Raw genomic sequence first — 13,139 nt, 5'->3', positions numbered from 1 at the left:
AATTTCCTCAAAGCACCTCGTCCTCTCGCTTGGGGGGAGGGGAGGGGGCGCTTACGGCGCGGAGACACCCGCGCCTGCCCTCGAGAGCGGGGCGCCCGGGAGGGGGGGATTTGGGGGTCAATGAAGCCCTTCTCGCCCGAAGCCGTCCCGTCGCGCCCCCCCGCCCCCCCCGCCCCCTCCCGCCCCCTCCCGCCCCCTCTCCTCCTCCCGCCCGGCCGCGCCGCGCCACCCTCCCCCCGCCAGGCGCACACCGTGTCCACGCGCCGCCGGGCGCGCGCCGATTGGTCGAGCGCCTGGTAAACAAGCGCCGGGCAGCCAATGGGAGGCCTGTGCACGAGGGCAGCACGCGCCTCCAGCCCGGGGCTCGCGTGGCCGCCGGCGCCCGCGACTATAAAGGGCCGTTTCCGGCCCGGCGCGGCAGCTCGCGCCCAGCCCCGGCCCCGCCGCGAAGAGCGCAAGCCGCGGTCGCTCTCGCTTTTCTCCTGCAGCCCCTGCCGTCGCCGGCAGCTTAAAAGCCAAAACCTTTTCGAGACGTGTAGTCGAGAGTGAGGTCCTGTTTTCTTGCCTTTGGCTCTTGGATTGGGAATCTACCCCCCTCGTTTCGCCCTCGACAGCCCGCCCAGCCCCGACATGGTGATGTTCAAGAAGATCAAGGCCTTCGAGGTGGTCTTCAACGACCCCGACAAGGTGTACGGCAGCGGGGAGAAGGTGGCCGGCCGGGTGCGGGTGGAGGTGTGCGAGGTCACCCGGGTCAAGGCCGTGCGGATCCTGGCCTGCGGGGTGGCCAAGGTGCTGTGGATGCAGGGCTCGCAGCAGTGCAAGCAGAGCCTGGACTACCTGCGCTACGAGGACACGCTCCTGCTGGAAGACGAGCCGGCAGGTGAGGGACCCACTTGTTGCAGGCTCCTGGGGTGCAGGCTGACTCGGTCGGGAGGGATGCAGGGACTCCACTGCGCTGGCTGAGAGGCTCAGGTGGAGTGGCCAGAATTGAGTGTCCCTTCCCTTTCCAATTTTAACTGGCAAGCCCCACCCGCCCAGGGTGATTTGTGCCATTTCTTAGGGTGCTGTGTTCTGAAGGTGACCCTAAGGGATGTTGCTTTAGCTCTTCAAGGAGTTTTTTCCCCACCCCTGTATGTATAAGGGGTTTATCCTTTGTTTCCTGCTGGAAATGATAGTAGCTTACTTGCTCTGGTTGAGCCTTGGAACATTACAGGGCTCTTGCAAGTGCATCAGAATCTCTCGTTGGGATTTGAATATAAGCGAGGGGATTCCACTGCATTGCGCTTGCATGTTACCCAAGAATTCTTTATCTCGTAGATGCATTTTAAGTGTTACTAGAAACCTAATGGCTGCTCACTTTGTCCCCCTTCAGGTGAGAATGAGATGGTGATCATGAGACCTGGAAACACCTATGAGTACAAGTTTGGCTTTGAGCTTCCTGAGGGGTAGGTGTCTGCTGCCTGTGCCTTTGAGCTTTTCTGTTTCTAAAAATTGGATGGCTTGCTGTTCCGGGAGGGCATTTTTAAGTCGTTTTCTTTTTCTTGCCACAGGCCACTGGGAACATCCTTCAAAGGAAAATATGGGTGTGTAGACTACTGGGTGAAGGCTTTTCTTGATCGCCCCAGCCAGCCAACTCAAGAGACAAAGAAAATCTTCGAAGTGATGGATCTAGTGGATATCACTACTCCTGATTTAATGGTGAGGTTCATTTTAAGATCCTGTTTTCCCGGGTCTTGGGTGGTAAGTGTCTTAGGCATTATTTTGAAGCACTTCTGGGAATCAAGTCCTCAGTTATCAAAATGGGAGGGAATGTTGCCTACTCTAGAAATGATACATAGAAATTCTTAAAACATCTGCCCCTCATTTTCCATAGGCACCTGTGTCTGCTAAAAAGGAGAAGAAAGTTTCCTGCATGTTTATTCCTGATGGGCGAGTGTCTGTCTCTGCCAGAATTGACAGAAAAGGATTCTGTGAAGGTAAAGAAACTGGTGCTTAAAGACTGACAGAATGGCCTGCAGGTTTTGGGGTTGAGGGCAGGGGCCAGGGTCAAAGGAACAAGATCAACAACTGAACTATCAGTTTAATAAGTTTTCATTTTTGTCATTGCTAGGTGATGAGATTTCCATCCATGCTGACTTTGAGAACACATGTTCCCGCATCGTGGTTCCCAAAGCTGCTATCGTCGCCCGCCACACTTACCTTGCCAATGGCCAAACCAAGGTGTTCACACAAAAGTTATCGTCAGTCAGAGGCAATCATATTATCTCAGGAACCTGTGCGTCGTGGCGTGGCAAGAGCCTCCGAGTGCAGAAGATCAGGCCTTCCATCCTGGGCTGCAACATCCTTCGCGTTGAATACTCCTTACTGGTGAGTGGGTGGGATTGGCTTCGAGAGAAATTGTTCATCTGTCCCAACAGTGGGTGTTTTCTCCAAATCGTTAGGCTAACAAACTGCCATTTTTTCCCCAGATCTATGTCAGTGTTCCCGGCTCCAAGAAAATCATCCTTGACCTGCCTCTGGTGATTGGCAGCAGGTCAGGCCTGAGCAGCCGGACGTCCAGCATGGCCAGCAGAACCAGCTCTGAGATGAGCTGGGTGGATCTAAACATCCCTGATACCCCAGAAGGTGAGCCATTGCTAACGTCGTTGCTTTGCCTCTGATTTATTTGGATTTGTAAAATTGTAGTCGGTTATCTTTTGGCCAAGCTGTTTACGCTGTGCCCCCTCTCTCTAGCTCCCCCTTGCTACATGGATATCATTCCTGAAGATCACCGACTGGAGAGCCCCACCACTCCCCTGCTAGATGACACAGAGGGCTCTCAAGACAGCCCAATTTTTATGTATGCTCCTGAGTTCAAGTTCATGCCACCACCTACTTACACTGAGGTGAGAATTGTCATCGTCTCTCCCTGTCAACCCTTCTGTTGGAAGTTGACTTGGTGGGATTGCTAAACTGGGTTAATTCTTACCCAACTAAAAATTTTTATTTTTCCTTTCCAGGTGGACCCCAGCATCCTCAACAACAATGTGCAGTGAGCCCATGGAAGAAAAGCAGCAACTAGATCTACTTGTTTCTTTCTGCCACTCTTCCTGGACTCTTTTTTCAGAGACTTGGCAGTCTCTCCAGTGGGGTACAGGTCCACCCCCCTGCTGACCCCCAGGGTAGGAGGCGTTCAGCAGGCAGCCTCCTGGGCCTTGAGGGGTGCGCACTCATCCTTGGCCAGCAGGATGTTGTGATACAAGGATGTTGCTGGATGGGTTTAAAAACAGTAGAAAAACTCGGGCCCATCCCATTTTTCTCCAATCTCTTTGAAAACTAAGGAGTTTTCAATAGTTTTGAGTAAAGGGTAGAAATGGCCTGTCATTTCCCTAAGGGTTTTCTGAAGGGATCATACATAGGCTGTTGTAACATCAGGTTTTGAAACCTCAGTAACATATGGAGCAGAATAATGTAACAAGCTGGGAGAATGAGAAGGGAAAAAAACCATTGCCAAAACTCCTATAAAAGGTTTTTAAAAATCAGTGTTACCCTTTGAACACTTACAGAAAAAAAGAACAGAAAAACTCCCCAGGGATGATTTGACTTTGAAGAGAGCTTTCTCTGTGAATTCAAGGGAAGAACTTTAGGTTGTCTTTGCTTAGAGTGTTCTTTAATCTGGCTTAAAGCAGCAGTCACTGTGCCCCACAAAAGGTCTTAAGTCGTATTTAGAGCCTTTTGCACTGTGTTCTCCTGTTGCAGACATTTTTGTGTGGGAAGATATATTGTTTTCATGTGACTCCTTGGAATTGACTCTAAGGTGGTGTTCTTAGCACTTTAGTTCTTGTCAAATTCTCATTTTCTGTCTCAAATGTAAGCTGAAACTTGTCTACTATGTCTCTAGGAGTAAGCACAATAACAAAAATAGTGTTACTCAGTACTTTTGAGACTGTCCTCATGTGCAGAGTTCTCATTCTGACACTCGAATCGGATGAGAAGTGTGCTGCTATCAGCCTTTCCCCTGTGACTTCTCAGCTCAAGGAGGAACTCCAGACAAGACGCCCGCTTTTGTGAGGAGCCTCCAGACACCGCCACAAGCAACTAGAGGGCATGGCTTTCCAGAAGCCCCTAGGGCTCGCCCTGCCCTGTTGAGAGACAGGCCGAGCCCCCTCTCTCTGCAGACGCTGGTGCTTGGTCGTCACCCTCAGCCTTAAGCACTTTGTTCACTGTCCTGTGTCAGAGCTCTGAGCTCTAGCCTTTCTATGTGGACTGAAGGTGGTTTTATTTTTTGTTTTTTAATTGTGTATCTTTTTGTATGATAAAAACTATATTTTGTACTTAACAAGATATATTTTCACCCCAGGTGGGGACATTCTTTGTAAAAAAAAAAATAAAATTAAAATAAAGTTTTTTTTAATGTCAAAAACTTCTTGTCTGTGAAATGGTGTTGGAGGCCTTACTGAAAAGGGAATGCCTAAAGAGCTCTCTCCCTACTTCACAATTCCAGTTCTTGAAAATCCTGTGGAGAAAACGCTCCCTACTTACGCTAACGAGTATGGTCAGAATAGGGGTTGGAGGGGTGAAGAGGGAAGGAATTTGAGCTACACTTAGTCTTTGTCACATTCAGTGAAGAACTATAGTGGGTTTTTGTGGTCTAAGCTAATTATTAAGATTTATTTTTATGCATATAAGAACTGGGGTGTAGGCCAGGGGTGCGGGGAGTGAGAGAGGATTCCCCAGAGACAGTGGGGAGCAGAACAGCAGATCCACCGAAATACACTGCTGAGGGGGCAGGCGAGACAGGAGAGGTCCGTGGAGCCATGTGGGTAGCTCCCTATCCCGGGGATCGAACTTAGGCCACAGTGGCTGCCCATAGCTTGAAAGCCCTGAGATAACCCCCTGTGTCACCAGGGAGGCCCTGTCTTTGCTAATTTTCAACATCTACAGTTCACTAAATTCCTCAAATTTTGGCATGTATTTTTCCTTTTTAAAATGAACTTGTAGGGCCTCCCCGGTGGCGCAGCGGTTGAGCGCTGGGTTGCGAAGCTGCCGGCGACCTCTGCGGCGCAGGTTCGATCCCCGGCTGCTCCCCGGCCACCGGAGGAGGGTCCCACATGGCGCGCAGACCTCTCCTGCCGCCCGCTGCTCTCCTCAGCAGTGTGCTTCGGTCCTTCTGCCTGCTCTGCTCCCCGCTCTGGCTCTGGTGAATTCTCTCACCCTCCCGCGCTTCTGACTGTACCCAGTGCATGTATAAACAAACGAACGAACAAACAAACAAACAAATAAATAAATAAAACATGCCTCTATAAAAAAAAAAATAAAATAATAAAATGAACTTGTAGTAAAGGGAAATAAGGTTAGGTTTGTGAGGGAATTTGGAAGGGAAGAGTTAAGGTTCCGATTTAATTTGTTCTCATCATAAAGTTTCTTCCCATTATAAAACCTGGTTTGTATGAATGAGACATGAAATGGCAAATTATTCAGGATTTAAAGATTTAGAGTTACAAGTATTAAATTCTTTGAGGCAGCTACCGCTTTATCTCTGCAGTTCCTACTTGTGCAATATAACCCAGTAAGGTGCTTGCTGGGATGAGGGAAGACCCTCCTCCCATAGGGTCTTCTTGGGCACTTCCTACTCTTAACTTGCAGAGTAGTACCACCACCCCCCCTAATTGGAATGGATGTTATTATGCCTAAATAAATGATTAGGATTAGAAACCCCAAGATGGCAGAGGTTAATTCTGGCTAATCTAAACCATCGCAGGCAGATCTAGTCCCGCTCCTTATTTGGGGTTCAGCGCTTCTGTGGACGTCCACATACTAATTCCAAACCTCAGACTAATGGGAGTTCAGAAGGCCAACGTGAACTGAACAGAAAGTGAGATTGAACAGACTGTGTCCGTGTTTCAACCTCCGTCCGTGTTTATCTCTCATTTTCAGTGGTTCTTTTGCTCTCTGCTGGCTTTTTCTCTATTTTTCTTTACCAAGGTGCTGGCCTCTGGTTCTGTTGCCATGACGACTCTCACCTGTGCTCTTGCTTCGGCTGCCTCCTTTTCTCACCTGTTCAAGATTGCAGTGGCTCCTCCCTTTTGTGAATCTGCGGCCAGGAAAGTAGGTTAAAGTTGATGGAAAAGTTTTTTCTGTAGCTTGTTTTCCAGGGACTGCAGGGCGGGGCGAGGACACAGGCCGGCCCAAGGCATGGAGTGAGCAGTCAGTGGGGCCCAGCCATGGCAGCCAGCAAGGAGAGGACAGCAACTCTCACTCAAGGTTTGTTCAAGGGGAGACGATGGTTGCAGGGTCCCCTCCTAGCACCCCTAGCCCAGCACCGTCCAGTGAACTTTCTATGAAGATGGAAATGTTCTTTATTTGCGCTAATAGGGCAGCCATGAGCCACGCAGAAATGTGGCCACTGTGACCTATGAGCTGATTTTTTGTTTTTGTTTAATTAATTTAGCTCCATGTGACTAGCAGCTGCCACACTGAATAGTGAGCAAAATCTGAGGAAGGAAGGAAGCAACTGCCACATTTGAAGTTGAAAAATCTCCTCTCAGAGATGACCACAGGTCCAGAGCTGCACGTTCTGGCCCAGTAAGTGAGTCCATGGCCTAGAAAAGTTTCCTGAATCAGCCTCCCTACAGTCTTACGGACAAATAGAATATATGACATGGTCCTTAAGTACAGGAATCCAGGACCAAACTATCCAAATGCAAATCCTACTTCCACTCCTTAATAAGCTGTGTGATCTTGGGCAGCTTGTTTAACCTCTCTGTCCTGTAGCTCATTTTTTAAAAAAAGATTTATTTGTTTTTATATAAGAGCTGGGGTACAGGCCAGAGGCGTGGGAGGGGGAGAGGATTTACCAGAGACAGAGCCGGGAGCAGAACAGACAGACAGACTGAAATGAACTGCTGAGGGGAGCAGCGGGCGAGGCAGGAGAGGACTTCCATGCCATGTGGGAATCTCCCTGGCCGGCCAGCAATCAAACCCGCTGCTGCAGAGGCTGCGGACAGCTTCCCAGCGCTGCGCTCAACCTGCTGTGCCACGGGGGAGGCCATCCTGTAGCTCATTTATGTGTAAAATTGAAGATGATAAAGTAGCTGCCCCACAAGATTGTTGTGAGGATTAAAAAATGTTTGTGCAATGTTATAACTATGGCAAGTGAGTGACTTACTATCTCAGAGGAAAAAAGAAAACAGCAGGCATCACCACCAGTGCCACCTTGATTTAGTCCACTTCCAGGCACGTGCCTGAAATTGTTCTTTCTCTCTGACCTACCACTAATAAAGTCATCCTTATTCCCTTCCTGAGTTGAGGGAACCAAGCAATCTGAGGAGAGAGCAGTGTGTGGGAACTGACTCAGCCTGGAATTAGTTGTGGTGGTGAAGGGTAGCTCACACTGGGGTTCCCATCTCCAGGCCAGAGGGGCCTCTGCAGGCCCCCATCATCTCGTGGGCTACCTCTGGGAACACTAGAATTTTCTCTCTCAAACTCCCAGTGTGCTTCACGGGCCTCTGAGTCACCTTCTGGAAATTAATTGAACTTTCTTTTCAGTTTTCAACTCTGGGCAGGGTAGTGGGGGGGCAGTTTGAAGGATGAAGGATGAATTGTACAGTCAATATTGACGGTACAATGTGGGACCACAAAGAACTACTGACCCCTTGTTCCAAAGGATTACCACCCTTTGAGCTTTCCCACTAAGGTAGACGAGGCCAAGTGGCACGAAAGTCATGGGAGGTGAGCCCACTGATGAGCCCAGATTAGCCTATTCAGTCTATTCCTGTCTGTTCTGAACTTTGCCTTGTCTTGACCCTGCCCTGCGCTCTCCTGGGCCTGCTGTGTAAGGAGAAAAGAATGAGCAGACTCTGCAGGCCAGGATGTTTCCAACTAGCAGTTGGCAGGTCTTCTCGAGGCAGTGAGGGACGGCAGTACGAGGAGGACAGGGGATAGAGAGCATGGGGACAGGTGTTTTTTTTTTTTTTTTAAAGATTTATTTATTTATGCATACAAGAACTGGGGTACAGGCCAGAGGTGTGGGGGTGAGAGGATTCACCAGAGTGAGGAACAGAACAGGTGAATTGGCTGGAATACACTGCTGAGGGGAGCAGTGGGGAGACAGGAGAGGTCTGTGGGTCAGCTCCCTGGCTGGGGATGGAACTCGTGCTGCAGTGGCTGCAGATAGCCTCATAGTGCTGTGTCTTAATCCCTTGTGGCACCAGGAAGGCCCTGGGGACAGGTTTGAGCCTTGAGTCCCAGGATGTTAAGAAGCCATTCTCCTCCTTGCTGGTGGGGGAGCTGCTGACAACCTTTGCAAGGCAATCAAGTAGTCAGCAAGCAGGTTCTTGGAAATGTCTGGCTGGATGCTGGGCTTGGATATTTTTAACCTCTTGGACGGATAGACGGAGGGAGGATTTCAGTTGCTGAGAAGGAGGCAGGGCTGAGGGCATGAGGACCTGGCATGGCTTTTGGTCAGAGACCCATCTCCCTGCACCTCACCTAAAGCCTGACTCTGTCTTTCATCTATCCAGACTCACAGCTAATCCTTTGGCTTCTGTTTCCCATTTCTCTCTATTCCTGGCCTTTCATGCTTGTCCCATCTCCTAACTCTAAGGAGACTTTGGCTTCTGCTCCAGACCCCAAGATGTGTTTAGCTCCATATCCCTGTAGATCAAGGAAGGGGTGGCTGGGCAGTAACCAATGGCTTCTTGCTCTCACATCAGAGAGATGTCAGAGGCTTCTCTTCAGTTCCACCTCCCCAGTTGTCCTGCAGGAGAACAAACTGTCACTTCATGCACCTCACTGCCAACAACTGTTGGGAACAGAATTTGAGACCTTGGGAGCCCAGATCCAGGCCTCATATAACTTTGGAAATAGAAGTGTTGGGAGAGATCAGAGAGGTTGGAAATCATGGCAAAATTCATCAAGATAAGATCTGCTGTTTCCAGGGCACCTGGGAAGTGGAGAGGGTAGGAGAGGGCTGGATTGTTGGCAAATCCAGAAGATTCTTTTGACTATGAGGGCAGTCTGGAGGATAGGAAAGCAGGTTAGGAAATATTACCAAAATTTCAGATTTGGTGCTCCAACCTTCCTTGACCTTTCCTTTAAACTGGATGCCCTTCTATATCTAAGGACTGCTACTTTCTGTCTCCCCATAATTTCCTATTTCTTAGCACCTCTTTTAACACTGCCCACCCAGGTTTTGGGTGGAGAAGAGAGGCCCCGACACAGGTGCCCCAACATTGAGTGGAAGCCAGAGGTGAGAAGGAATTACAGAGGGAAGGTTACTCTGATTCCTGTTTCCCGTTTGGTGTCCTGAACGGCTGGTGGTTGGTAAACTGAGGCTGAGGGAACCCTAAGCTAGCGGAACCAACCACAGGTGGAATCAGACATTGAGAAACCTGTGCCATTTCTTCCTAAAAATAAGAGTTGGTTGTAAACACCTAAAAACCAGATTTTGCTAAAATGTGCTGCTCTGGCTTCTCTTTAAAAAGGGATCCTATTGTGTAACACTGAGCCCTTAGCCCTCCTGCCATCAGCCCCTGAGGTTGAAGGGACCCTGCTGGCTGAAGGCTCCTACCTGCCAGTTCTCACCATTCCCTGCCTCATGACATTCACCTGCTCCACTTATTCACACCTGCCTGACTCCTGCTGCTAAGTTTGTCTGAGGCTGTCACCTCTGCTCTAACTATAGCTTCTCACATAGCTCCTCTGAGGCACCCTGAGGTGAGGGAAAGTGAACCATTTCCCTTGAGGCCTCCAGAGCAGGGCAAAGCCCATCGCAGGCACAATCCCATCCTCCAGTGTCCGATCCCAGGTTTAAAAGGTGCACTTTTTGATTTACAAAGAATAGTTTTGTGCAGTTTAGTATAAAAATATTTTTTATTCCCCCACCCAAAAAAAATTTTTTTTAAAGATTTATTTATTTATTTATTTACACAAGCACTGGGTACAGTCAGAGGCACGGGAGGGTGAGAGAATTCACCAGAGCCAGAGCAGGGAGCAGAGCAGGCAGAAGGACCGAAGTACACTGCTGAGGGGAGCAGAGGGCCGCAGGAGAGGTCTGCACACCATGTGGGGCCCTCGCCCAGCGGCCGGGGATCGAACAAGCGCTGCAGAGGCTGCGGGCAGCCTCGCAACCCAGCACCCAACCACTGCGCCACCGGGGAGACACCCCCACCAAAATTTTTTTAAAGGATTTATTTATTTATGCATATAAGAACTAGGGTGTAGGCTGGTGGGTGAGAGGATTCACCAGAGACAGAGTGGGGAGCAGAACAGGCAGATCCACTGAAATACACTGCTGAGAGGAGCAGCGGGGAGACAGGAGAGGTCTGCTGCGCCATGTGGGTAGCTCCCTGGCTGGGGCTGGAACTCCTGCCTCAGTGGCTGGCGATGGCTTGGTAGTGCTGTCTTTAACCCCTGTGCCACCAGGGAGGCTGCTCCCCGCCAAATCTTAAAAGCAAAATGGACTCTGGAAAATGGGTCCGTGTGTGTGCCCTGTGCCTCCGGCTAATTATCACCCTTGTGAGCAGCACCACGCTGTGACTTGAGGCAAAAGGCAGCTTGCAGAGAGTCAACAAGAGAAAAGAATCTGAAAAGTAACGAGTCTGAGAGAGAGACTCTCTTTCTGGCCCTAGGCCCCTCCTGACCGGGCCAGGTCCAGCTGGCGGGACGTTCGTGGACATCCTTGGTGTCTCTGGACGGGGGAGAGTTAGAGGATAGGTGGCGGAGGTGGTGCGGGGTGAACACAACACTCAAAACAGGAGCCAGGCCAAGTAGGGGAGGGGTGAGGGGCCAAGTATGGTGAGGCAGGATGGGTGTGCAGGGCCAGGAGAGAGGCATGGGGCCAGGAAGCAACAGGCTCGAAAAGGGCTGCTGGCATTTGCCCTTTCTCCCACTGAGCCTGCATGGCACACTTCCTCCTTCCTCACAGAGCAGAGCGTGGCGTTACCTTGACCTTCTCAGACCAGGGCTCTGCAGAACGGCTGTGTCTCTGGCCACAACAGAGCATGAGCAGGGTGAGTGCCAGGGTCCTCTCCCTGTCCAACAGGGAGGCGGGGGAGCACCTCTCTGAGGAAGGAAACTCCCAGGTCTGTGTCCCTGACTTAGGTGAGTGCCCCCGCCCTGCCCCGCCTGGGGAAGTCTAAGGCAAATCTAACTGATCCCCCACTATCTAGACCCATCACCTCTGTGGCAGTTCCTACATGCAGCAGGAGCAGGATCCTGGGGGCAGGATCGGACATTTCCTCCCTTTGTCCATTGTACACCAAGGCGAATGGGACCGTGGGACAGGGAGGATCCCGGGAGAGGCCGGGCTCCAAGGTTTAGGAAGCCCAGCTCACAGCTGAGGGTCCTGGTGCTCTAGGGAAGGCTCCAGAATGGAAAAGTCTTGAGTTCAGAGGTCATGGGGACACAGTCCCTCCCCGATCTGGCCGGGCTGGGTCTGCAGAATCACGGCCTGGATTCCTTCCCTCGAAGCTGTGGGTCTCCTGGGCATAGCAGCAGCCCGCAGGCCCTGTGTGTTGGGCCATTTCCTTCCCACTGATTCCCATCAGGGTTGCAGGAGAACCTCCCTTCCCTCCAGGATTCAAAAGAGTGAGAATGTGTGTTGGGGCTCAGGCCCAGGCCTTTCTGGGGCTACACTAGCACACTAGAACTTATTTCCAACTGTCAGGTCTCCAATGACTTTGGAGCAAAGGTGAGCCTCAGTAGGGGGAAGGTTAGTGGAGAAGGGGTCACCGCTGGCCTGGCCCGATTACTAATGGAGCTATTCCTGTCCAGCTCAGTTCTCTCCTCTGGCTCCACCTGATGTCTGTGGGAGGGGGTGAGAGGACTTGCCATCCTCCTGCCCTTCCTCTGCCAGAAATGTCTTGGTGGTGTCTTGGTCTGAGTCCTGGTGTAGGCTGTGACCTTGACCTCTGCTGCAGGGTGATCTCTTTCCTTGCTTGTTGATGGAATTGCTGATTGTCCTGCTGCTCAGGCTGAGGCAAGTTCTTGGACAGTCTGGACGCCAGAGGCATCTTCAGCTTGCCCAGGCCAAAAATAAGGCGGGTAAATTCAATGGACAGAGCAAGTTCAGCAAAAATTGGACACTTCCTGACCTTTGCTTCTAGACCGTGTGGACTCTTGTGGGTGGATGAACAGGAGGGAGACAGGTTCCCGTGGACGCCTCCCCAACTTGCGTCACAAGCGAGTATGGCGGCTTGGACACCGCCTGGGCCCTTCTCAAGGGCAGAGCTGGGGCGTGGTGGAGCTGGTGCCGTGCCCAGCCCAGGGAGAGGGCAGAAGTCCCTGGCTTGGAGTTTAACTAGCTTGAGCCTGCGAGCCAAGCCTCCTTCCTGCCTTCCCACTACACATAGTAATGCAAGTGAATGGAGGAAAACAATGGTCGGCTCCTCACCAAACTATGGGTGCCCTGTCCGCCTGCACCTGCCCCTCCCATCCACTTTGACCGCCTCTCCCACTGCCTTAAACTGTGTGGTGCTTTCAGTCCTTCTTCAGACCACCTGAGTCCTTATGCTTAAGTCTGCAGGCCCCTCCCTGGAGCTCCCTGCCCAGGCAGGACCTGGTGACTAGGGATGGAACAGAGCAGGAAAGGAAGTGATTATTGCCCCGGGGGCGGGGTGGGGGGGTCAGCCATGGGCCTGGGCTGTTTGAGTCAAGCTGTGGGCGGAAGAGCCATCTGCTCACAGGAGCAGGCCAGAGGCACCTACTAGCAGCACCAGGCTGGGCCAGCATGCATGGGTCCTCTCTGAATGCTTGCAAACAAGGCCGCAACCTCTCACCTCTCAGGCAGTGCCCCCCACCCACCCACCCAGTGGGACCCCAGCTCTGTGTACTGGGCCTGCGGTCTCAGCCTCAGAATGTCTGTCAGAACCTCTGGAAAGTGGGGGAGAGGTCAAAGGCAACATCCAGATGAGTCCCATGTCTCTGGCTTTGCAAAACAAGGTCACCTGCCAGGAGGGGCAGGAAGCCAGACAGGAAAGAGTTCACGAATGGGCTGATTTTTCTGACACTCTGCCTTTGAGCTCAGGATACCTGAACCCTGTGGTCACTCTAACCTTTGTCCTTCTTTCTCCCATTTCATGGGAAAAGGATGTGTCAGTACAGAGGTGGGGGCAGGGGAGCTCCGGTCCTCCGCTGTTGTCTTTCGTCTAGAATCTTCT

General features: G+C 51.3%; 1 protein-coding gene across 1 annotated transcript; it reads left to right on the top strand.

Annotated features, from left to right (window-relative positions):
- Positions 1-432: 432 nt before the first annotated feature.
- On the top strand, positions 433-4,423 carry TXNIP (thioredoxin interacting protein). The gene is made up of 8 exons (XM_037498379.2): positions 433-880; positions 1,373-1,445; positions 1,551-1,698; positions 1,874-1,976; positions 2,111-2,367; positions 2,469-2,625; positions 2,734-2,885; positions 3,000-4,423. The coding sequence occupies exons 1-8, from the start codon at positions 631-633 to the stop codon at positions 3,033-3,035; spliced, it is 1,176 nt and encodes a 391-aa protein (XP_037354276.1). The 5' UTR covers positions 433-630; the 3' UTR covers positions 3,036-4,423.
- The last annotated feature ends 8,716 nt before the right edge of the window (positions 4,424-13,139 follow it).

Source organism: Talpa occidentalis, unplaced genomic scaffold (assembly GCF_014898055.3).
Source record: "Talpa occidentalis isolate TD23 unplaced genomic scaffold, MPIMG_talOcc4v2.1 talOcc4.9, whole genome shotgun sequence".
Classification (NCBI taxonomy): Eukaryota; Metazoa; Chordata; class Mammalia; order Eulipotyphla; family Talpidae; genus Talpa; species Talpa occidentalis.
The sequence above is the reverse complement of the archived record's forward strand: the minus strand, read 5'-3'. Positions and strand labels throughout refer to the sequence as shown.